Source organism: Rhinolophus sinicus, chromosome 1, assembly GCF_057876585.1.
Source record: "Rhinolophus sinicus isolate RSI-liver-muscle chromosome 1, RSI-T2T, whole genome shotgun sequence".
NCBI lineage: Eukaryota > Metazoa > Chordata > Mammalia > Chiroptera > Rhinolophidae > Rhinolophus > Rhinolophus sinicus.
This window is the reverse complement of record NC_142501.1, coordinates 164,559,315-164,584,825: the sequence shown is the minus strand read 5'-3', so window position 1 is coordinate 164,584,825 and position 25,511 is coordinate 164,559,315. Positions and strand designations below refer to the sequence as shown.

Genomic DNA, 25,511 nt, shown 5'->3' with positions numbered 1-25,511 from the left:
AGCAGATCTGGTTTTAAACAAGCTCTCTAGGACTTCGGCTTTTAAACAAGCTATCCAGGTTATTCTCATGCACACTAAAGTTTGAGATGCACAACTATAGGGATGCAGCATAAATATATACTATAGGTCTTGTGTCCCAGAAGTACCTCCCTTATTGAAACACAAGCCTTACAGGTTCGGAAAGAACAACAGGGCCACACCGGTCTGTATCAGTCTCCTGGCCACACCCATCCTCCCCCACCACAGCCAAGGCCAGGGAGGGAGCTGTGACAGTGCTTATGGAGCACACCTGGCCTAGCCCCTGTGCCTACAAAGTCACCTTGCCCCTTCTGGGGCTCACCTGTGCCTACCCTTTTCAATAACAGGGGTTAATGTGAGAACAGAAGTGGGAGTTCTTCCTCCCTAGCTTCAGGAGCCTTTTCCCTTCGAAAGGGAGGGTGGCGCTGGTGCAGGCTGGTGGGGGAGCCCCTCTGGGCAGCTGGCACCTTGCAGCAGTAACTCGCCTGGATTAGGCAGCGGCCCGAGGCAGCACCTTTCCCACCTCCATCAGCACCGAGCAGGGGAAACTGGGTGAGTGGGTCAGCCCCACCGGCCGGCAGGAACAGACCCGCCCCCGCCTTCGCTTGCCCATCTCCCGCTGAACATAAGGCCTCGGCTCCGACCGAGCGGTGTCGCTGGAGTGTCGGTGCCCAGGGTTGGGCCGGCCTGTTCCTGCGCCCCGGCGCTCTGCCCGCCCGCTGCCCTTGCCCCAGCACGGCCGTCAGTCCTGCGGCGCCGTTGGCCCTCCCACCACCCCCTCGGCGGGGCCCTTCCCTTACTATGGTAATAGTGACATTCAGCGCGAAAGGCTAGCGCTGACGGCGGCGCGGCGGCTCCCGCAGCGCGGGAGGCTTGGTCGGCGGACGGGGCTGCGCGCACCTCGCACCCCTGAGCTGCGGTGCCAGGCAGCAGGCGTGCTCACGCCGCCGCCCTCGGCCCGGCTGCTGCCGGGCAGCCCCCTGTCACCCTCGCGCTGGCCCGTGAGCCGAGGGCAAGACCTCGCGGCTCGGGCTCCTACGCGGGGAAAGGACCGATCCAGCGCTTCTGGAGGGACCCCGCCTCACTACTCGTATATGGCAAAGTTTCTCGCCGAGCTCCTGGGCTGCACATTGCCGAGCAAGGGCGCCTCTCCCATGTTTGAGGTAGGTGGAGGGTGTGTCCCCGCAGCGACGGCTGTCGGCGGGCATCCCCTGACCGGGGCCCTGGGGGTCCCCAGGAATTGACAAGCGTGCAGTCTCGCTTGCCTGGTTTCCACCTGGATGTCTGGGGTGGGGCAGGGAGAGGATGGCGAGGAGAACAGAAGCCTGCATTCCTGCGTCCCTGAACCTCATTGAATCTGTTTTTTTCTTTTTCTCCCTTAGTTGACAGGCGAGCACATTTTCTGTCAATCTGGATGAGGTTTTAGAGTTGATCTTTCCCTAAAATGCCAGGAATGTCTGAAAATGAGCAATCTCTTGCAGTCCCTCTCTGTTGCCTACTCTATTTCTTCCTTTTCTCTTTTAATCTGAAAACATAACAATAAAATCATTAGGTCAGAAGGTTTCTACCTTCCTGCCTCCTCCAACTACTTACTGCCCTCTCCTAACCTCCAGCACACCGCAAACTCAAGAAGTTAACTCGTTTCTTCTGTGAGTGAGACACGTTGGGGATGAGAAGGGTTAAAGTAGGATTTGACAAATCAGGTGAACAAGTCACAGTTCTGAAGGGGCCTTCTAATTGCTCACGTCTGCAGGAGATGGCAGTGATCTGATGTAAGCATCTCGGCAAGCAGTTGTTTATGAGAAGGCTGACTTGCTTGTCCTCTTGGGGGCAATGGTGGCATCAACTTTTAAAGTAGGAAACCTATATTGGTCAGTCAGTAGGGACAGCTTTACACTATGCACAGTCCCTCCTTTACCTCTACAGTGTGAACTGTGTTTTGTCTCTGCCCACGGCCCTTCCCCAGTAGGCTGCCTGAAACCGTAGGGAGGCCTGGACCAGAGGGTTTTGGCCGCAGCCCTGGCCAGCTTACCCAGTGCTGCAGTGTGTGCTTGCACAGCACTCACTCAGTCCAGGGCCTGACACCTTTCCCTGCCAGCCACAGGGCTACTCCAGGAGCTGCCTCAGCCCTGTCTGTCTGCAGTTTCCCCACTGGCCAGAGAGCAGAACTTGGTCTCTTCTCTCCTGGGTGCAGGATCTTGTCCTTCTGTAAAGCAGCTCTTGAGGATTCAAACTCTTAGTCTCTTCCCTGACTGCTTGGGAGTCTCTCCTCACCTTTGGCAACTGTAGGTGTTCTTACCTTCTGGGATCCTATGGTCATATTCCTTTGATTTTTGGAGCTCAGATTGCTCAACCCATAATCTCTGCTATGTGACAAATTGGTTTTTAAGCAGGGAGATCCTCATAGGAGGTGATGAAGAGGAGCCGGGAAAACAAGAACAGGCTGGGAGAAACCAGACTCAAATGCCTGAGCACATGGTAGCCTGGAATCTAAAAAATAATGAGGAGCCCGGAAAAGCAAAGTTTTCCAGGCCTGCAGCTAAAATTAGCTGTCTCCTTTGGTGAGTAACATCTCTGCCCCTTTGCTTCTCCGTAATGTAAATATTAGGCAGCGTTTGGGGGGTCATTCCAGACACCTGAGGTACTTCTTTATAATTGTTTTTCTCTCTGTCTTACTCTTCACTTGTATTTGGATTTATGTTCTTAAATGACCAAGACCCATGCCAAGTGGTTTTGGTTGTATGCACTGCCTTTTGGTTGTATATTTCTGATTGTTTTATCTTCCAGTTAATAGACAGCCCACCTTTGTTTCTTAGAATGATTAGCTCTCAATCATTGCTTGTTGGAAGGAGCCTTAAACACTAGTCAGAGACATATTTAGACAACTAAGAAAATGAGTGGCTGTTTCGTCTTTGAAGAGCTCCAGGGAAAGGGAATTCCCTCAGTCCTTGGTAGCTCTATCTTGCTTTGTGTTATTTTCTAGGCATCTAGAGGCAGTAGTTGCTGTAGCATTTGCTCTCTCCTTTCTACAAATGATTGATACAGTGTTAACTCAAGCATTCAAAAACATTCCGCCAAGGTATCACTTTTAATCAGTGTTGCTGGAGAAGTTAAGTGGTCTTCCCTTTCCTACTTAAGGGGGAAAATCTGCACCCAAAGAGGTGAATAATTGAGTCAGGAATGTGTTTTGAGGATGTTTTCTTCTCAGGTAAGAACCCCTTTAAAACACTCTCACTCATAAATGAAGAGGCAGTTGCTGAGCTTTCTACATCTGAGGGAGAGAAATGTGCAGGAAAGATATTCTTAAACCTTTCTAAACATTCATTTCCTAAAAGTGAAAGTGCTAGGATGCAAGAAATTTTAGGCAGCTTTTCATTTCCACCAAATGCTCTAATTCTAACTTTGGAGGTTACCTTCAGTTTCAGGAAGGTCAAGGGAAGAGAGGAATGTTTCATAATGATTGGCCTTTGGTTTCATTTTGGTTAGGAGTGGCCAAGAATGCAGTTTCTTCCTACATAGGCCAGTTAGGTTTGCACCGGGGAGCTTCTCCCCGAAAGAGTATTGAATCCTGACAGGACGACTTGTGTGTTTGCAGTTGTCCGACGAGGGAGAATGGGTGATAGCATGTGGAAAACACAGGGCAAAAAGTCACTGGTTGAAAACCAATTCCAACCGGTGCCTTGCTGTATCATCTTCAGAGGCTAAGGACAGAGGGTGTGCATTTCAAACGAGTGTCTTCATGATCATTTTGTTAAACTTTCCTTTCCTTTTTCTTAGTAAAGTACTTAAGTTTACAAACCAAGTCCTTGAGAAACAATTTTGAAATTTCAGGAAAAACAAATATGAAGTTTACTGTAACCATGGCAGTGCCTGAGCACTGGGCTAGATTTTTGGAATAATGTGTGGGCCACACCAAGGCAGAGCTCCTGCAGAAAGTGGGCTTGTTGTGGATGCTGACAGCTACAAAGGCAGGACATTCTAAGCACACAGATTCATGGTTTAAGACCAAGCAGGTCGTACTTATATGTGTCCTTTGAGCTTGGGCGGATGGTTGTGTGGCCCTGGCATCCATTCCTTCCCCCTTTAAGCTCTGATATATTATGAACCTGGCCCCACTTCCAGCCTCAGTGTTGTTTTACACTATGTCTTGGTGAGAGTGATATAAGTCTCCTGTCACTCCAGGACAGGAAGTGGCAGGAGAATTATATTGTCAGAGGCGATTGCTTTTTGTTCTTCCAGGCCCCTCTTCTCTTAGTCCACAAACCTGCATTTTTAATACTGCCATCCTTCGTCATCTAACCTGGTGGGGTAAGTTTCAGGAGTCATATCCATTGGGCAGAACACGCCTGGTTCTGTAGAAAAGGGATGTTCAATCCATGCCAGTGTTCATGGATGTGGTCTGTAGAATTGTCACACCTCATGTATATTCTACTCATTTCTGCATTCTGTGTCCCATCTCTACCAGTATTGCTGCCTAACTGTAACTATAGCTTAATTTTAATTTATATGTAATAACTATCATTTATTGCCTACTCTGGGTTAGGCATTGTTCGAAGGGCATAATATACATGACCTTAACTGTCCTCCCAGTAGCTCTAAGACATAAATGTTAACAACCATGTTTTATAGATGAGAAAATTAAGGGTTAGAGAGTTTTAAGTAATTTGCTTAAGGTCATTCCAGTAATGTGTGCTAGAGTGAGGGTCTCAGAGTTCATCTACCTCTCTCAACTATGGTTACTTGGTATTTTTTTTTTTGTTTGTTTTGTTATATTTGTTTTCTGCCCCAACTTCACTCCTCGGTACATTCTTTCCCTTTGAAAATAGGGAAGGGAAACTCCACTATTTGACATTTTCTTCTATTCTTTCACCCTCACTATATTACCACCGGAATGGTGTGAGTACCGTACTCCCGGGAATGTTCAATCAAAGGCTGATTGAACTCAGATGAATTGTCAAGGGAAAGATTCAAGTTCAGTTGCCATGACTCTTTACAGAGAACGTCCGTTTGCAGAGCATTTCCTATATGGTGTCCTGTTTTGTTCCCCAGTCACATTATGAGGTAAGTCATGTTGTCATCCCTGTTTTAGAAGCAAGGAAGCCAAGGCTTACAGTCATTACACGAGTTGTCCAAGGTCACTCACTTACTAAGGGTCTGATCTGGGAGATAAATCCTGGACTCTGATTCCACAGTGCTTCGCTAGCCAGATACATTGGCTTACCTGATCTTTTCCTGGCCTCTGATCTCTGTCTCATCCATTCTGTCTTTTGGACTATTGCCAAAGCCATCTCCCTTAATAGCCCAACTTAACACAGTACACATTTATACACCTCACATTCTTTGGTGGTTCACTGTTGCATGCGGATTCAGCAGGTATGCAATTCCTCTTGACAGTGCTGTCGCTGCCTAATTTTCTTGTCCAGTCTTTCCTTCTTTCTACTATATTCCTAGTATTCCAGAAATTACTCCCATTTCTTGATCATGTGCTCTCACCTCCAAGCTGTTCCTCTGCCTAATATTCTATTGATGTTCAGCTCCAATCTCACCTCCAGATCCATGCCCTCAGACGACAATTAGCCCACTGAATATTATTTGCGTTTGTTTCTATATGAGACTGTGGACAACTTTCTCTTATGACTTCTCTATGCTTCCATTTTCTGTCCTCAGTGGGGATAATAGTGCCAAATACAGAGCAGTTAATGCCTAGAATGAACTTAGACTAGTGCTCAGTACATGGTTACTGCTGAGGCCCTTTCCTGTGTGTCTCTGACCTCTTCTGCCTCAAGAAGTAAGTATGCTTTCCTTCTACACCACCTAGCGCTGTATTTTATACCTAGCACAGTAGTTTTGCATCAAACAGATGTCTGATGGATGGAGTTGATATTCCAACCCTGATGGTTCATTATTTTATTTGCCTCTAGATTATTTGTTATCTGAAATTTGTGTTTTTCACTTGCTAAATCTGGCTGTCCTATCTTCTATCTTACCTTCCTCCTGTTCCCTCAGAAACCAGCTCCTAGAGTCCAGTTCCATTCAGCTGTGAAAGCCTTGTCTCCATCCTACCCTCTTTCTAGCCCCTAATGTGTCAGAAATCCTGTCCCAGGCCACAGGAGCCACCTACAGGGAATTGCAGCTGGACCACTGTCTGTCCCCACTGCCTCACTGGTATGGAAATGCTCGAGTGAGCAAGCTTCCCACTTCAAGTGCAGGGCTGTGACTGAGAGAGGCATATTACTGGCCTCCTATTTATTCATTCTTTATGTGTTCACCAGCTCATTGAATTGTTCATTCATTTAACAAATGTTATTAAGCACTGGCTTAGAGCTAGGAGCCCCATGGAAGCCTTGCTAAGAAACATTCAAACTATTTTGACCCACAGTAAGAAATATATTTTACATTGCAACCCTGAATCCACATAGCTACTTATACCCATATAACACTGAAATAAAGTTTCAAGAATAACACTTTTCTTTATCATAGAGGATGTATTCCAATCTTTGCAATTCCGTTCTTTCCTTTCCATTCCATTTCTTCCATTCTGTGGAAGAATTAAATGGGGGGAAAGACCCATTGAATTGATTTCGTGAGTTGTGACTCAATTTGAAAAGCACTGCCATATAGGATGGTAAGATTCTCTTTTAACAGACCAATTTGTATTACCTCACTATCCCAGTACTATACTTCCACCTTGTAATAGTATACATTAGGAGATTTTTGTGCTCTATCTTGGGAAGTCAATCACCATGCATAACATTATTTTTAGGTTGAAAATATTTTCAGGGTTTCAAACAACTAACTTACCAAATAACTTTTGATACATGTCCTCCCTCTAAATTGGGTAAAAGGTTTGGTTGTTATCTGAACGTGTTTTATGACATGGTTTTTTATTTTGGACACTGTTCTCAAATTTCAATGTATTTCTCTCTTTGCATCCACTAATAACACATGTGCTCCACCGGTTGAATTGGCCCCCTGGGCTACATTTTATGGATCTTTCCAGTTTTATATTTTAATTGGCCCTATCCCTTGTCTTGTGATGGAAGTTATACTTTCAAGCAGTTTTTCTCCCTCTAATTTTCCTGATAAAGATCTTGATTTTATCCATTACAATGAGCTCCTTTGTCTGTTTAAATGAATCTTACTACACACTTTCATCTCATCATTCTGATAGGCTTCAAGCATCTAAAGAATGAACCATGTGGTCAGGCTGTTTTGAAGGCAGATAACTTGGACGCATATGGCTGTATCTTCAGTGATTGGATATTGGTGGATGATCATAAGAGAGAAGTTGACTTTGAGAATAATAGCTCCTGTTGCCACAGCTGGGCTTTCTGTGGGGGCCATTTGAATTATAAGCTAATGGATGCTGAGTTTGTCTTGTAAATTCACAATTCAGTTTGTTTGAGGGCCAACTGAATGACTCTACCACATCTGAGCCATTGTATATACACTGTCAACTCTATTTCCCTTTGTGTTAGCTGCTTTTAAACTCTGTGTGTGGTCCTAAATGCACGCATTTCATTTATAGGAATATTTGGTCCCATTATGATTACATCTCTCTAATGGCTTCTTGCTGAGAAACTGTTACATGATTTTTTTCCTTTTTGTATTTTGATAAGAAAAGGCTGGTGTTTTCTATCTGTCAAATGGCTAGTGCTGGCTGCATGTCATAGGGAGCAGGGATAGGAGCTTAACTCTTTGATTTATTTCCTTTTGCTTAGTTCTTTTCAATTTGTAACAGTGTTTTTGTATATTGTGAATTTCTTTACTTTGCAAATCTTTGATGAAATACATTTGGTCCAGTAGTCACGTTTATATTAGAAAAGTTGTACCTACTTAGAGTTACCTATGAAAGCAGCCCATAAATAAAAAGACAACTTTTATTTATCTGAATTTTGTGAACATAGGACTGTGCCTTCTACCTTTGGAGAGTCTTAAATATATTCTAGGCCTATTTCTCCAAATACCTATAATATATGACAGTATTTTATGTCTCTTTCAAACTTCTACATTTTCAAACCAAAATGGGGGACTCATCACCCTCTCTGCAACCACCTGGAACCCACTTCTTTCCAACTCTATCATCAGCCAAAGCACCACACGTCTTCTTTTGACCTAGTAGCACCGCGGTGCTTTCTTTCTTTCCTTTTTCCTTCATGAACAACCTGTCCGTGACTCCTGCAGATTCTGTTTTGGTTTTGTACTTTTCTTTTTTATCCCTACTAGTCTTTATCCACTGGTCTGACAAACATTTATTGAGTTTACTGACCAAGGGGCAGTAAGGTCTGTAGGAATTTCACAATAGGACACTAATTGGTTCACTTCCCTGCGGTCCCCCTCCTCTCCATTTGTCCTGAATCTGCTGCAGTATATATACCACAATGCCTTTTCATCGTCACTTTCCTACAGAAGAGTCTCCCTGACTTTCTACTTCCCAAGGCTCAAGTCTCTAAATTCTGCAGAAGTTATTTCTAAGGTTTTCTCTGAGCGTCTCCGGTGCCTAGCCAACTTTGCTTCTTGCCATTGATTTTTTCCGTCGATCCTTACATGTCAAATGCAAATTCTTGCCCCTGTGTCTTTGTTGTTTATGCTACTCGTCTATCCTATAATATGATGACCTATCCTATTCTTTCCATTTTTCCTAACTAAACACTACCTAACCTTCAGGGCCATAGTGAAAACCCACCCAGCCTTTTCGGAAACCCTCCTCAAAGCCACAGCAGAGACTAAGAGTACACAGGCTGGAGAATCAGGTATTTGGCTTCAAATCCTGGCTCTCCCACTTCTTAGCTGTGTGACCTTGAATAAATTATTTCTTTGTGTCTCATTTTTATTTTCTGTAAAATTAGTATAACAACAGTCGCTACCTCATTGAGTTGTTATGAGGATTAAATAAGAATTCAAATAAAATACTTAGCATGGAATGTGGCATGCAGTAATTGACAAATAATATATAATAATATTATTGTTATTGTTGTTATTATTATATACTTTCACCTTGATCCCAATAACCCTGACTTTTCTCTCTTCTCTGAGTATCTTAGAAATACCTTATACTTTCCTGAATTCGCCACAGTGTGAAGCACAACGTTAGGTACTCAATCAATACTTATTAATTTTGAATACATGCCATATGCTGTTTTAGCAAAATCTGGGAACCAATTTATTTCTGGATATATTTAATTGTATTTCATGGAACTGTGACAGCCTCTGTCCTTTAGTGACTTTCCCTTAATCTATGGGACATATATTGATGCTAACTTAGGCTACAGTCGTAAAAACGATGATAATGTACTTTTACATACAACTCTGGCAGAGGCAGTACTCGAAAAATGTGCCAATTATAAATGCCATTTCAATGAAATTTAACTTTAGATTGCAATGTAATTAAACAGAGTTTTTTTTTCTTTCTAATTTTTCATTTGGTTTGCAAACATGTATCCTCAAAGTAAGTCAAATGAAGCAAATTCATGTCATAAGTCAAAATGTGACTCGTCAGACCTTTGTGTTCCATGCTGTCGGTAGAGAATTCCAGCTGGATGTCAGCCAGATTATTCCAAAATTAATTTACTCTGAAGAACACTTACCCGGTGGGCTTCCTTATTATATTTCCAGTGGGAAAGAGGGAGTAATGATGCCCTGCTTCTCTGGAAACTCTGTTGGACGGCCTGAAAGCCTGGGAATTTACTTTCATGGAGATTATTTGAACTTGGCTGGAAGTCAAGTAAGGGTGCCTACAGAGAGACAGAAAACTGAAGAGCAGCAGTGTTATGAATTGCAAAGCACCTGCACCAGGGGTCTTAAGATCTGAATTCTGAGCCTGGCCGAATCCTCACTGGCTGAATGCTACTGAAGGAAATCACCTTACCTCTGTGAGTGTCAATTTTCATAGCTCTAAAATGAAAGTATCAATATTCGATTTGCTTTACTCACAGAAATGCTGTGAGGTTCTGTTGTGGTAATAAACATGAAAGTCCTTTATAAAATGTCAAGCCTTACACAAATGTGAGTTGCCATTACCGATGCTGGAGTGAAGAGGACAGAAATGTAAGGTGCACACTTGGCATCCTGGGCCTGCAGGAGCCTGCTGGCGGACGGACTGTTGGGGATGGCATGAATGTGTAGAATAGAAATGCTTCTATTTGAAAGGTAACAGAAGGAAATATAAAACAGTCATAATTTACAACTAGAGCTTTAGCCCCTGTGCCATAACCCCTGGAATCTATTTTTAGAGATTTACTTAGGGAATAAAGCACTTAAAAACTAAACTAGAATTAGGTATATGAATGAAATTCTATCACCATGGGGAGGTGGAGGTAGGGTAGGCATGCAGGTATCAGCGACTGAAGGCAAATTGCAAGGAGGGTCTGCTGGGTCAGACTCAGAAAGCGGGTCTGAGAGGCTAGGATTGTAGATTGTGAAAACATATAGTGGCCATTGTTTGAACTCCCTCCTTTTCCCCTCTGTTCCCCTGAGCCTAGCCACCCTGTGCTAGAGAAAAGAGCTTGATGTATGATGACTGATGCAGATTTGCCATGGGGCCATTTCAGAGAGCAGAACTCAGGGGAGGGAGCCTTTTCAATGCATGGGGAGCAGTAATGTCCTGGCAGAGCAGTCATGGGTAGTTTGCTGCAGGAGCAGTACAAGCACACAGGTAACCTGGAGCCAGCATGATGTCGTGGTTGCTCTGACTGGTTCATGCGCTCACATGATATAAGTTTCCCCAGAGGACGCCAGCTGACCAAAGCAAGGAGAGATCCTTGGAAGAGAATCTGATGTCCTCAGGGTGGGGGTGGGTTAGATGGCTCTACAATTTGGGTATAAGTGATAAGATGACTTCATCGATAACCACATTTGGGTACATAAAATGTGTTCATATAATCTTGTCCATTTTCTTCTTTTCTGTTTTACTCTTGAATCAGTGTGCAATCTAACCCACCAAGCCTTTTTTTTGTTTGTTTTTGGTGTTGTTTTTTTTTGGCCCAACAAGCTTGCTCTTGATGTTCATTTTAACCAAATTTCATACACATTAAAATGTGTTGTTGTGTCTGTGAGGAGCAAGTGGGGTAGTATGGGAGAGGTCAGATGGACATACAGAGCCACACACAGACAGAAAGACATACAGACACACAGTGACTCGCTCCTGGAAAGACCATAATGATCAGACCACCACATCATGGTCAGTGCTTAAAATGAGTCCAGAAATATCACTGATTTTATTTATCAACTTTGCTCCAAAATCTTACATGTGTTTGTATATGTGAAGCCAAGTGCATGGGACACTTCTCAGGGGTTAACAAATTGAGCTCACTTCCTTTCCTTGCCCTCCTCCAGCTTAGGGAGGTCCTTTCTAAGAGTCTGTAACATAGCTGTGTGCGATTTTCAGTTTTTTCATCTCATTCTGCAAATAGAAACTGATTTCATTTTTTTTTTGTCATGTATAAAGAAATAGTGCATCTGATTTCACAGGCCAGAAATAAATGATTGGCAAGCATCCAGCCAGGCCCTGGGGAAGCCCCTAAAATTATCCTCTACCTTATGGACTGTCCAGATTGTATGTGTCGCTGGGGAAGATGCGGGAAGGAAAGTGGGATTTGGGAAATAAAATTTTCTTAGGCCCAGATGCTATGAATAAGTCAGAGGGCTGGATGGGTACCCTGACGCCTACTGTGATTTTTAGGGGTTCATTTGCTCGGTGCCAGGTTTGGCTGTCCAAGCAGCTGGGCAGACCCTCTGGGGTTTCTAGTTAATGCCCCTCCCTCACTCTGCATGTTGTATGAACTTCCGTTACGTGTGAATTATGTCTAGATAAATAGAGGGACTTCTCTTGGCTTACCTTGCATTGCATCTTTGGTTTGGGATTGCTGTGGGTTACAGTGACTCACACATATGCCCTCACTTAGCAGAGTTGATGAATAATAGACAATAATAACAGTTCTTTAGAATTTACCAAAATACCTTACATACAGAATTTTATTAGAAATCGAGAAACAGTATGGGGTTATTTTACTCTATTTACAGATGAAAAAACTAAGGAACAGGGAATGAAAAATATTAGCTATTAGAAAACAGCTTGGGTCTAAAATTGTCCAATGGCCTTGGCAGATAATAAAAATAATTTATCACCTTTTTCTACATATATGTCTTCCTCCTTAATAGAATTAAGAAGATAGCACTATAAAAACTCCATCAACAGAAATCAACAATATGAAATTCTTTGGAAATTGTAAAGTGGTACAATAAAAGGGAAGTTATCTTACCTCAAATGCAGTTTGGAACAACAATGCAGGGTGTACCTAAATAGTATAAAATAGTATTACTATTTAAATGAAATATCCCATCCTTAAGATCCTTCCTGTTTCTGGCCTTGCAGATGAACATGGGAACAGCCTTGATGCTCTGTTTTCATAGGGATTTCCAAGCCCTTCTTTGTTCCACAAAATTAGCGTAAATCCTACCTGCCATCTCTCACCATTGCCATCTCTTCCTTTGAGTTTCTTATATCACTAGATAAAGAGCTCCCAAGCTGTGCACTATAGAAAACGCATAGATTTTTCTCTCTAGACCAAGCGCTCCTAAGATACAGCACGTTGGGGTGATTGCACAGGATTGTGTTATGAGGTCTCCTGTCCTGCTGGTGGCCGAGAGTATTATCAGTAGAAGAGAATAAGCGACACATTTCGTGGCACGGTGCTTTATCAATGTTGAAGCACCTTGACTGGATCCTCTTCAGCGGCTTTTGAAGCATCATCCTCCCCATTTGACAGATTTGGAAGCTGGAGTTCAGAGAGAGAAAGCGAATGTCCCAAGATAACCACAACCAACAAGTGATGGAGCTAGGACTGCAGCTCTAGGTCTTCTGTTCCCAAGTTCCCTCACACTTTGCAGGGCAAGCTGGCTGCTAACTGTGATGCCCTCACCAATGTAAGGAAGCAGTTGAGTCTCATACATTAGTTATCTCTATAGGGACTCACTCCACCATCACCAAACCCAAGACATAGCACTTCCCACTCCCTGTATCTTTGGTGATGTTAAAGTCTGCCCTTTAATGATTATCTTCTAAAGTTTAAATTACATCTCTACTCTGTCACTTGTCACTTATTATTTGTGTGACCATAGGCAAGTTACTAAACTTTGCAGATCTTCAGCATCTTCATCTGTAACATGAGGGGAGGGTGGTTATTATGAGGATGAAATGAGAAAACACGTGTAAAGTGTTAAGCGTTTTGCTGGTATCTAGTTAACATTAGATATAACATTTCTTCTTTTCGTTTCACTTTTCTCTTGATTTACATTTAGCCTGATTCTTCCTGCATTAATGTTTTTAGAGTGAGGTGGGCATTAAATGGACATGTGATAGCAGTGGAAAAGGCCTAAGAGAAAGCACCTACTATATACTTGGTCGCTGGCCCACATGAAAATGAACCTAGATGCCATAGCACTAGTGCTGATAAAAGATTGGTCTGGTTATTTTTTATGGGTAAATAAATCAGTGTTTACTCTTTTTCTGAAGTCTCTTGCCTAATGCATACTGCGCTGTGCTCACTACTCATTGAATAAGTATTTAATCCCAATCATGTGTCCTATTCCTGTGTTTGGTGCTGGAAAGATTACAAAAGGAACAACACGCAGTTTCTGCCCCAAGTTTACTTGAAGAGGCTTGATTTCTAAGCACAAAAACAGAGGACTATTCAGAGCAGAGGTCTGGTAGGAAACCACTATTCCTATTCTAGGGAAAAGATTTCACCGGCTAACTCTTTTGTCTAAGATGCTTCCAAGCACTGTGACAACCATTTAAAATATTTTCCAAAAGAAGGAGTTGATTTCAGGAGAAATTCTGTTTTTCCAGATTGATGCTATAAAAAGGCAGAATAAGTTATCATTTGTGGAAAGCTGACACTTTCCAAGATACAAGCAATGATTAAAAATGGTGAAAAGGTGGGATTATGTTTGAGGTCACATCCGATGTAAAACCTTTTGAAAACTATGCCTCTTTATTGGACTTTCTGATTTTGTTTTGTAGTGCTTTAGGCAAGTTACATTCCTCATATGTAAAATGCTCTAAATAAAGATATCTCACTGGGCTTTCATGCAGATTGCATGAAATATGATGAGAAAGCACTTAGCCTAGTGGCTGGTACATGGTAGCAAGTATCCAATTAGCAATATGTTTTTTCCTACATTGATGAATATACTCCTCGCCTTTTCTAGACTTGAGGTTTAATTTAAGTCCTGCTTTGAAGCGCCTACTCCTGTTATCCACTTTTATTTTGCTGTCCCCTGGGCATGTCTATGTTTCGGCAGCTCAGTGTGGCTTTACATGCACAACCCATCAACATGTTAATAATACTGGGCTCCGCGTTTCTGGTTTGCTGGAGCTACTTAATCAGACAAATCACTGTGGCTCTTTTTGTGCAACTCGTTGATGTCCAAAGTGACTAATTAGAGAGAGGGAGTAAAGAAAATCAATCTTTACTAACATTGACATTTCTTCCCATTTAAGCAATTTACATTCTTTGTGAAAACCTGTTGAGATCTAAACTTCTCCCAGATGACTACAGTAGAGGGTTCTAATAAGTTCCTAGTGTTAGAATAAAGAGTATTGGAACATTAAATAGTCAGAATTTGGAAGGGATCCAGTACATTTCAGGAACTCACTGAACAAGTAGTTTGTATGCATGATACCACTAAAGAAGCTTCAGGCAAAGTACAACTCTTCGAGAAGCTAGCCTGCTTAGAGGGAAGAGGATTGTGTTAGATATTTCCCTTTGTACCTCCTCCAGTTCTTGCTCTTTCTCTACTCTGTACTCTAGGAAGCCAACCTATATGAAATATATCTATGCTGAGGGTCCCATGGCCTCAGCTTCTAACTGGGTTTGGTCAATTGGGAGCACTGGTGAGAGACTGGAGGGAGTGGAGATTGTGAGAACAAGACGTTTATCACTCCAACTCCCTATTTGCAAGGTCACCATGAACTGGCTGTGTCCCTCTGCCTGAGATCACAGCTCTTATAAAGTCAAGTGCTCCTCTCCACACAGCCTGTCTCTAGCTTCCTGTGACTTTCGCTTCTTCTACTACTTTAGTGGGGGTAATGGGGCATGTTACTAACCCCGAGATATTGTACCATGCTTGTGGTTTTTCTGACACCCTTCTTGTATCTTTGTAAATATTCCTTAATTACCCAATTTGAATATGTTCCCTGCTTCCTACCAGAACTGGAATGATAGAGGAGCAATAGCAACTTCTTCATGAAAGATCAAAGTGACCATCTGAATTATTGGTTTGTAAAAAGTTCTGTCAATTCATAAAAATGCTGTGTGCCTCATTACATATTCAGGTAAAAGTGCATGAATTCACAAGAAGGGTATGTAACGATGTGGCTTGTGTTGGTTGTGATTTGTGGTTACATGGAATGTCATTGGGGTCAAATGAGGGTATTATTAGCACATCAATAAATGCCAACATCTTAAAAGAGTGGTCTACAGAGATGGAGTAGGATGCTGAATGCACTTCAGCTCAACTTTTTGATTTGCAGGTGACGAATCTGAATCGGCAACAAGTTAGATGAGTTGCCCAAAGTTAGACGATTAGTATTTGGCAAAGCTGCGTCTTGAACCACAAAAGTGACTGACTCTAAGGCGAGTGCTTGTTTTAGTACATTGAATTGTGGAAAACAGTTAAATTTAGTTTCCATAAAACAAAATACATGGATTTGACTTTAATTGGTCAGCTTGCAATGAGCTAGAAATGTGCTTGAGAGTGGTGTTGTGGGTTTTGATTTGTTTTTAAACAGAAAATTAAATACAAGTGAGGAATTTCACTTTACAATAATTCATCTGTCGCATCAGCCTAGCCAAATAGAACAATGTTATGAAGATGTTCATACTATAGGAAATGAACCGTAGAATTCGTTTATTCATAAGGAAAGTTTTTGCTGTATAGTACTATTAGTTTTATAAAATATGATTTATACTTGGGCTGAGTGATGAATTAATTATACGAGTGCTCAGAAAACAATCCTAATCCCTGAATATATTTCATTATTAACAGAGTTTTTGGGGAACTGATCTGTTCTCACTGTTTCATACCAGACATATACTTGATTTTCTATTGTGTATGTGGTGTGTACCCTGAGAATGGGAGTAGTTGTTACATGGAAGTTGTCACTGTTTCTGTCCTTAAGATAATGATGGCCTAATGCAAGGTATATGGGATAGAGATTATATCCAACTTGGAAAATAGACAGGATAAAATTTTCTGCTTAAGTCAACTATTAGGAGGACCTACAAGATAAACCCTTCAATTAAAGTGTAAGCCCCTGAGGTCGAGGGTGAAAACTTACATTTCTTTTATAGTCTCTTCTACCTCTTTGTATGGTAGACAGGGAAAATAATAATTACTTAGTAAATATTTGACAAATAAATAAATGAACTCACAATAGATGTTCTTATAGTATTTCAGGAATAAGAAAGGGTGTTTGGTCTAATCTGTTGTTTTATCCAGTTCGTGGTTGCTGGGCTAGATGGCTCACACATTGGGAATATTACTTTGCTGTACATTGTGTGTGAGTGTGGTGACAATTATTTTTTCTATTTAGGTTTGCATGTAGAAAAATTGGGTTGTCAATTCAATATTATCTTTTTAATAAATTAAAAAGTGAAACAGTTTAGTGAAATCGATAACAGCATGATTTAAATCAATGTTACTATGAAACATCATCAATTTTCTTGTACATAAAACCTTGAAAATTAGTAAGTATAAGCTGTTTATTGGCTTCAGTTTTTGTGCTTTGATACTGATCCATAAAAGCAGTGATGCACACCGGCTAGATGTGTTAGTTTTCCTGGCACTTTTATAATGCACTAAGGTGCTCTTTGCTCTAATTCTGCTTTCCTGGAAAATGCTGTACATTAGTACATTATGTGCATATTTTAGAATTTGGAACTATTAGTTTTTCTTCTGTGTATGCACATATATGCCATTCTCTTTAAAATGTCATAAAATGGGTCCTTGTTTTCTAAATACCAAAACTGGCTTAATTATCTTTTGAATGGTGGAGTTTTCAGAAAAACAGATCCATTGAAAAGATAATAGTTAACTATATGCTGACTAAGATGTAAAAATTATATTTTTATAATGACATTTCCTTCATATAGAAAGTTACACCATAATCCTCTAGGACATGTACTCAATGCTCCTTTATTACTTATTCCATCAAAGTAGTTATTTTCCTCATTGGATCCCAAGGTGGAGGAGTACAATCTGACTGGTTTCCGGACTCAGAATGGGCCATAACTGTGAGTGGGTAGAGTCTCTGTGTGCATACATCTGTTGCCTTGTCCTTCTTTCTTTCAAAATGGTAGGACCAGGGAAAACTTCCACTTGTGAAAAGCTACAGCTACTTGTTTTTTATTTTTATTTTTGTGTTTTCTCTATTTCCCTTCTAAATTGTGAGAGTAGAAAGCTGTTCCTCAGAAGAGGTTCCACAAGCTTTCTTACCATCTCAAGATTCATTCTCTTCATTCCACACTGCAAAAAATGTGGAGTTACTGTCCTAGCTAGAAGTTGAATATTATTACACAGTGGATAGAACTATGTTTATGTCTTCACTATTATTTGCCCAGAACATAGCAATGTTTCCCAAATAGCAGGCTTGTAGGATTAACACATGAATGAATAAATGCATAAAATCACACCATACCTTTTCACAGACCTTTCTCTTCCCCTATGACGAGGTAAACTTGGAAAGCATGGTATTCCACAGGTGTACATACTTAACGGATATAAGATACTTTTTTTTTTTTTGATGGACTCCTTTTACCTGCCTTGAAGGCTTGAGGATTTGATTTTCATATTAACCTGACTACATTTGCTTTCAAATATTGAGAGTGGATAGGAAGAGATGTTAGCACCACTTAATATGATTTGCCCCTCGTTGGGGAAGGCACAGGACCCTAAAATATTTTAGGATGACATTGATTGTAAATTCTAAAATATATTATGATAGCAATTTTAAAGTTGTTTAAATTGATTAAAATATTTATATGTGACTGCCATTTTTAGTTGATATAGTTGAAAAGTTCATTCTTTTCAAGTTACTAGTATAATTTAATTGAAGAACCACAGTAGAAGCATAAATTTAATGTACTTCTTCACTTTTGGTAATTTTTTGTGTGTTCATATACATATTTTGAAGTATTTTTTGTATAAATCTTCAATCATTGTTAATTGGAACATTCACATGATATAGAGATTTTTCTTTACAAGGCAAATTGTTATATTCCAAGATGTTCACCATGCAGAAAAGTGGTTATAAAAAAATGAAAATGGAAGGTCTCATTACTATAAACACCAGATTAACTTGAAAGACTAGAACTATCTGTGGATATTTTGTATGACCACTTAAAAACCACTATTGGCTTTTCTACTGGTGTCCTTTTCCTACTTGCAACTGTCCATGGTGCTGAAAGCATGCTGTCAAAATGATGGCGACATGAGAAATCTTTAGATTAATCCCCCCATTTTTAATGAAGAATTGTGGAGAGCTGAACTCATTTACCTAATTTGATACAGTTTGCACTGTCTGATCAGGACAAGTATGCATGTGTTTTTCCCATTATACCAGGCTGGCAAGCCTGGCTTAAAACCTAGAGGACTCCTAGTAGAGTTAAATGAACAGAACTCTAGGGTTCAATTTGAAAAAAAACAAAACACTTTCTGTATTATGAGTCTTAATAAACCATTTGGATACAGAAGAATATATAGAGTTTTTTTTCCTTGTTGGATACACTGATGAAATTTCATCAGCTTGTAATAATCCTATTGGTGAGGGCTTTAAATCCTGTTTTTTTGTTTTGTTTTTTTAACATTCTGAATCATTTCTTGCCTTTGAGTCTTTTGAAATCCTTCTCAAAATTCTCACTGACTTTGGAGTACTTTCCAAAGATGAACAACTACCTCATTATCTTAGGGCTAACTATTTAAATTCAGTATCCACTCATGGTTTTAAAAAAATATTTGGGAAAGGTAGCAAGATTTAGAAGACCAAATCTTGAGACTACTAGGTAAAAGTTCTGAGATAAAATATGAGCCACCCTTATAAATTATGCTTAGAAGAGTTTTATTTGGTAAGACTTTATTTCTCTTCCCTGAGATGCTGCTTAGTATATTCTTGCACATTGGATTGCTGATTTTATTTTCCCTATGATTTTTTTGTCTTGGTTTGACTGTCTTTCAGAAACATTTGAAATCTGTTTTGGTACGTCCTTTGGAAAAGTTAATAAGACTACTTATATTTTCTTTAGAATATGGGGGAAAATTTTTAGAATAACTTGTATGTATCTATAGGGAACATAGCAAAAATCACCCCTTAAATCTATGCATTCATTTTATTATGTAAGTGTGTACTATTTGCTCATAACTGTACTAGGAAAAATTAACTTATGACATTGTCCTGGCTTACCCTTCTTATCTTGTTAGTTTAAAAATGAACACTCATTATTTTAAAAAAGCTTTATTGGAGCACGCTTGGCATATAATAATTTGCTGTGAAAGTGTACAGTTGCTGTAAGGTATACCACTTGATAGGTTTTGACATATGCATACATATGTGAAATTATAATCACGATAATGAACATATACAGCACTCCCACAAGCTTTCTTGTGCCCCGTTATAATCTCTCCACCTATCCCACACCTCTACCCTCAGGCAACTGCAGACTTGTCTTCTGTCCTTAGGGGTTAGTTTGCATTTTCCAGAATTTTATATCAGTGGAGCCACACAGTTTGTACTAATTTTTCTGAGGTTTTATCTTGTTTCTGGGTTCCTTTGTTTCTTAATTTTCTTTTACTTTGTGTTGGTTTCTGTGCATTAAATAAAACAGCTATCTCTCTGAATATTGAAGGAATGGCCTCATGTAGGAGATGAATGTTATCATTTAACCCTGCCCTACTTCTTGGTTGTCTCTCAAACCTTTGTGATTGTCCAAGCAGCCTACTATTAATATGTTCTTAGTGGCTCCCCAGTAGTTGAGAGTGTTCCAAGACTAGTCAGTGTTCCGAAGGGGAGGATTTCAGTCAGCACCTACATGCAGGCTGAATAGAAGCTAGACCCTCCAGCAGCAGCTTTTAAAGTTTGCAAATATACTCTTTCAGGGAAAAACTGGGAGATGGGTATTTCTGTCTTCTCTCTCTGCAATGAGTTTGTACCCTATTTTTTGGTTTGCTTCTTTCTCTCATGATTTTGTAATTAATCCATTTTATTGGTGTATAGTCATTCTTTATTTTTCTGAGTATTTTATTATATGGACATGCCATAGCTGGTTTATTTATTCACCTGTTGATGGACATTTGGATTGTTTTACAGTTTTTGGCTCTTACAAATAAAATTGCCATGTATATTGATGTACAAGCAGACATATACTTTCATTTCTCTTGGGCAATACCTGGAAGTAGAATGGCTGGATCATATGATATTGTATGTTTATTGTCCAAGAAATTGCCAGTGTTTTCCAAAGTGGTTGGCCCATGTTTACATTTCCATTAGTAGTGTATAACTGTTCCAGTTTCTCCACATCCTGATTAGAACATGGTATAGTCAGCTTTTTAAATTTTAGCCATTCTAATAGGTGTGTAGAGGTATCTTATTGTGGCTTTAATTTATAGTTCCCTGATGACCAAGGATGGTGAACAGCCAATCATGGACTTATTTTCCATCCATATATCTCCTTTGGTGAAGTATCCAAATCATTGCCCATTTTGACTTTTTTTTTTTTAATTGAGATTTGAGAGTTCCTTATTTGTTCTGGATACAAGTACTTTATAAGATAGATAAATGATTTACAAGTGTTTTCTCCCAGTCTGTGGCTTGTCTTTTCATCTTCCTAACAGTGTCTTTTGGAATTTTTATGAATTTCAATTTATCCTTTTTCCTTTTATTGATCCTACATTTGATGTCATACCTAAGAAATATTTATTTAATCCAAAATCACAAATATTTTCTTCTCCATTTTCTTGTAGAAATTTTCCAGTTTTTTATTTTACATTGATCCATTTTGAATTAGTTGTTGCACAGTTTGAGGTGGATCAAAGTTGTTTTTCTTTTTTTCTTTGCTGCGTACATATATACAATTATTCCCACCATTTATTGATGATCCATTGTCCACTAAATTACCTTTTTAACTTTGTCAAAAATCAGTTGTCTATAGGAACTCTATGTACGTTTTACTCACTTTTGCTGTGAATCTAAATCTGCTCTATACAAAGTCTATTTAAAATAAAAAGAAAGAGAGAAGGGGCAAAAGCGAAAAAAGGAAAAATCAGTTCACATAATGTAAGTCTAATTCTGGACTCTTGACTGTGTTCCATTGACTTGTCTGGCTTTGCACCAATACCACACTATCATGACAATGGTGGCTTTATGATAAGTCTTGAAATCAGATTCTCTCTTTGGTATTTTTTTTCAAAGTTGTTTTGGCTAGTTTAGGTTTCTTCCATTCCCGTATACATTTTAGAATCAACTTACCAATTTCTTTTAAAAAGCATGCTGGGATTTTGTTTGGGATCTGTTGATAATTTGGGGGATAATTGACCTCACAACAATATTGTATCTTCTGACCCATAAGCACAATGTATTGTTCCATTCATTGAGGTCTTTTAAATTTTTTCTCAGAAATATTTAATAGTTTTCAGTGTATAGCTTTTGTACATCTTTTGCCAGATTTATCTCTAAATTTTTCATATATCTAATGCTATTGTAAATTGCATTGTTTTTTGAATTTTAATTTTGGTTGTTCATTGGTAGTATATAAAAATACAATTGGTTTTTGTATATTGATCTTTGATCCTGCAACATTGCAAACCTCACTTCTTAGTTCTAAGTGCTTTTCCATAGATTCCATTATATTGTCTACTTAGGTAATCATATTGACATATTTTTATTTCTTTAAAGATATTGCTCCATTATCTTCTCCTGTGTCTTGTTTCCAATGAGAAATCTGTTGTTATCCTTATATTTGTTCTTGTGTATGTAATGTGTCTTTTTTCTTTTTAAGTTGATTGGGGTGACAGTGGTTAGTAAAATTACATAGGTTTCAGGTGTACAATTCTGTAATACATCATCTATATCTCACATTGTGTGCTCACCACCCAGATTCAGTTCTCCTTCCATCACCATATGTTTGAGTAATGTGTCTTTTTTTTCTGGCTGCTTACAAATTTTTTTCTGTCTATCACTTTTTTGAATAATTTGGTTATGGTGTGTTTTGGTGTCATTTTCTCATGTTTCTTGTGCTTGATGTTAGTGTACTTCTTAGTTAATTTTCATTAAATTTGTAATATTTTCATCAATTATTTATTCAAAAATTTTCGCTCCCTAACTCCTCTTCTTCGCGACTCCCAGCACACACATATTAGACCTCTTGAAGTTGTCCCATTACTCACTGATTCCCCATTCATTTTAAAAATTATTTTTCTCTCTGTTTCATTTTGGAAAGTTTCTATTAGTATGTCTTCAATTTAATAATATTTTCTTTTACAATATCTAATCTGCCATTAGTGCCTTCCAGTGCATTTTTCATTTTAGGTATTGTAGTTTTCATTTCTAGAAGTTTGACTGGGTCTTTTTCATGTCTTCCCTGTCTCTATTAAAGTTTTTGAAAATATGAAATATAGTTATAATAACTATTGTAATGTCCTTGTGTGTTAATTCTAACATTTGTGTCAGTTCTATGTCACTTTTAGTTGATTAATTTTTTTTCTTTATTAACGTTCATATTTTCATGCTTCTTTGAATGCTTGGTAATTTTTGATTGGATGCCAGACATTATAAATTTTGCCTTTTTGATTGCTGGACATTTTTCTATTCCTATGAATATTTTTGTGCTTTATTTTGGAATGCAGTTAAGCTATTTAGAAACAGATTATTTCTTCCAGGTCTTATTTTAAAGATTTGTTAGGCTCACCTCGGCGTGTACTTTGTTAGGGCTAATTATTCCCCATTTCTGAGGCAGCACTCATTTGAGTACCTATTCAGTGACCCATGCATTACGGTGTTTTTCTGTCTGCCCTGTGGGAACAGGCACTATTCCCAGTCCTAGGTGAACTCTCAGTTTTGTTCTTTCTAATCCTTTCAGGTGGTTCTTTCCCCAGACTCAGATGTTTCCTGTCATTTGTGTGCAAATCAGTAAGTACCCCTGTCACGTTGTTTAGAGAGATCCTCTGTAGATCTCTGGAGTCCTCTCTCTGAAAATCTCTCTTTGGTACTCTGTTGTGCAAGTTCTAGCTGCATTCATTGGTCTCTCCAGGCTCTCAGCTCTGTCTTTTCAACCCAGGGAGTCAGCTGGATTCCCCTGATTCCTCTCCCTGGGCTGAGACCTAGAAACTATCTCAAGTCATATACTGGCACAAATGTAAGCCTCTCCTTGTTTGTTTCTTGTCTCTCAGCAATCACTATTTTTTATTGCCTGCTATCCAGTGTCTTGAGAACCATTGTTTCATATATTTTGTTTATTTTTTTGATGTTTTCAGGCAGGAGGGTAAATGTGGTCTCGGTTATTTTAAATACCCCTGTTATAATTGGGGAATAATTATATGCTAAACTATGTGTTAGATACAATAACTATAGTTGTAGGAATCAGGTAGAAGTAATTTCCAGAGTGATAGGAAAAAGACACCTGGAAGAAGGGAACTGATATTTGAAGGTTAAGTAGGATTTAGATACATACAGTAGAAGTCTCAGTCCCTGCAGTCAGAAGTCGTCCTCCTCTTGTCACAGAAAGAATTATGGAGACATAAATGAGTAACATCTTTCTTGTTGACTATTTTAGGGGACCAGTCTACATATTTATCTCAGGGAATTTTTTTTTTTTTTTGCTTATCTATGTCTTTGGGATGGAAACTATTAAGAGATACAGTAAAATGTGAAGTTTGCACATTTGGGAATATGTTGTTTATTAATCTGAGGTCTTAATTTTCAATATCAAGTCATTTTACTATATGAGATTTTATTGTAAATAATAAACAAATGTTAAATAAATGGGTTTTTGGAACCAAGCAGATCTGGATTTGAATCCTGGGTCTCATTTATTAGCTGTGTTTCTTTAGACCAGTTACTTCTCTTAGTTTCCTCATTTTAAAATAGGGGTATGATAGTTGTTAATCAGGATTAAGTGAGATCATTCATATAAAGTACTTGGAACAGTGCCTGGAATGGATTGAACCTTCAATAAATGTTGGTTGCCATCATATGTTACACTAAGAAAGTGGAATGGCAGTTGCATTAAAATATTTTGTGGTATTCAGCTTTATGACGTAAACTATCTGTTTGTTTTTCTCTTAGACTCTTATAGCTAAAAACAAAACAGAACAAACAAAAAACAATATTCAGGTGTAATATTCCACAATTTATTTCTTAAGTTTCATTTTATTTAGTGCCTCAGTCTGCCCACATGATAACAAACATCTGGATAAAAATTGAAAAAGCATTAGATTTGGATGACTGGGTTCACATCAGTGGCCATGCTGGATTGACCAGATGACCTTGACTGAGTTAACTGTATTTATGAGCTTCCCTCCCCAACTTTTTTTCTGGATAATTTCTTTCTTTGTCTCTGCTTAACTTGGCATATCCTTCCAGAAGTTGATCCTTTGTGGGTTTTGTTCTGGCAGGGAGCTTTGGCTGGTTACTTTGTTTTTAAATTATTATTATTATTATTATTATTATTATTATTAGTTTCAAGTGTACAAAACAATGTATAGTTAGACATTTATACCCCTCACAAAGTGATAACTCCCCTCCTGACATCATATATTTCCACTGACTCTATTCTTTATGCTGTACTCTACATCCTGTGACCATATATCTATATCTATATCTATATCTATATCTATATCTATATCTATATCTATATCTATATAGATATATATGAAATTATAGTTGGCATTCATTATTATTCAGCTTCAGCTTCAGGTGTACATTGCAGTGGACAGGCACCTAGTTTTGAGAGTTTGTAGGAACCAAGCTCGCCCAGCCCCTTCAGACCTTACTGAGAACCTCTTGCACTACAAATGGGAATGGTCTAAGTTCTGATATTCCAGCCATTGTCCTCACATTGCCCCCCCCACCCCGTGCTTTCCAGTGAGCACTTGTTGGCAATTTTTGGGTGTTCCTGTTCTCAGATCCATTGTACACTCTTTGCTTCTTTCTCTTTCCTCCTATATGGCAGGGAGATGATAACACATGGGTCTTGTGGCTGCTGGTGGTTTATCTCCATCTGCTCATATTTTCAGGTTCTTGGGGAAATCTTATCACTTAATTGTCACCATTCGATGTAAATATTGTTCCTGAGTTTTTGGTTTTGATATCCTAGTTGTTCTGTTTTAATGGGGGGACTTCAGCAGATTTAAATGCTAGATTGTGGCTGCCGTTATTTTCCCAGAACTCCCTCCCTGATCAGTCTGTTTTTCACATTTATCACCCCATTTGAGATAGAGCC

At 39.3% G+C, this 25,511-nt stretch overlaps 1 protein-coding gene across 3 annotated transcripts in view; it reads left to right on the top strand.

The window, feature by feature from the left end:
- Window positions 1-450: 450 nt before the first annotated feature.
- RASGEF1B (RasGEF domain family member 1B) overlaps window positions 451-25,511 on the top strand; it is a 533,671-nt gene continuing 508,610 nt past the window's right edge. The window contains exon 1 of one of the 3 annotated variants that reach the window (XM_074324368.2): window positions 451-1,181. In XM_074324368.2, the coding sequence (XP_074180469.1) occupies window positions 1,113-1,181 (69 nt within the window). In that variant the 5' untranslated portion in view covers window positions 451-1,112. The remainder of the gene's footprint in view (window positions 1,182-25,511) is intronic. The other 2 variants (XM_074324372.2, XM_074324371.2) reach the window with 2 other exon arrangements.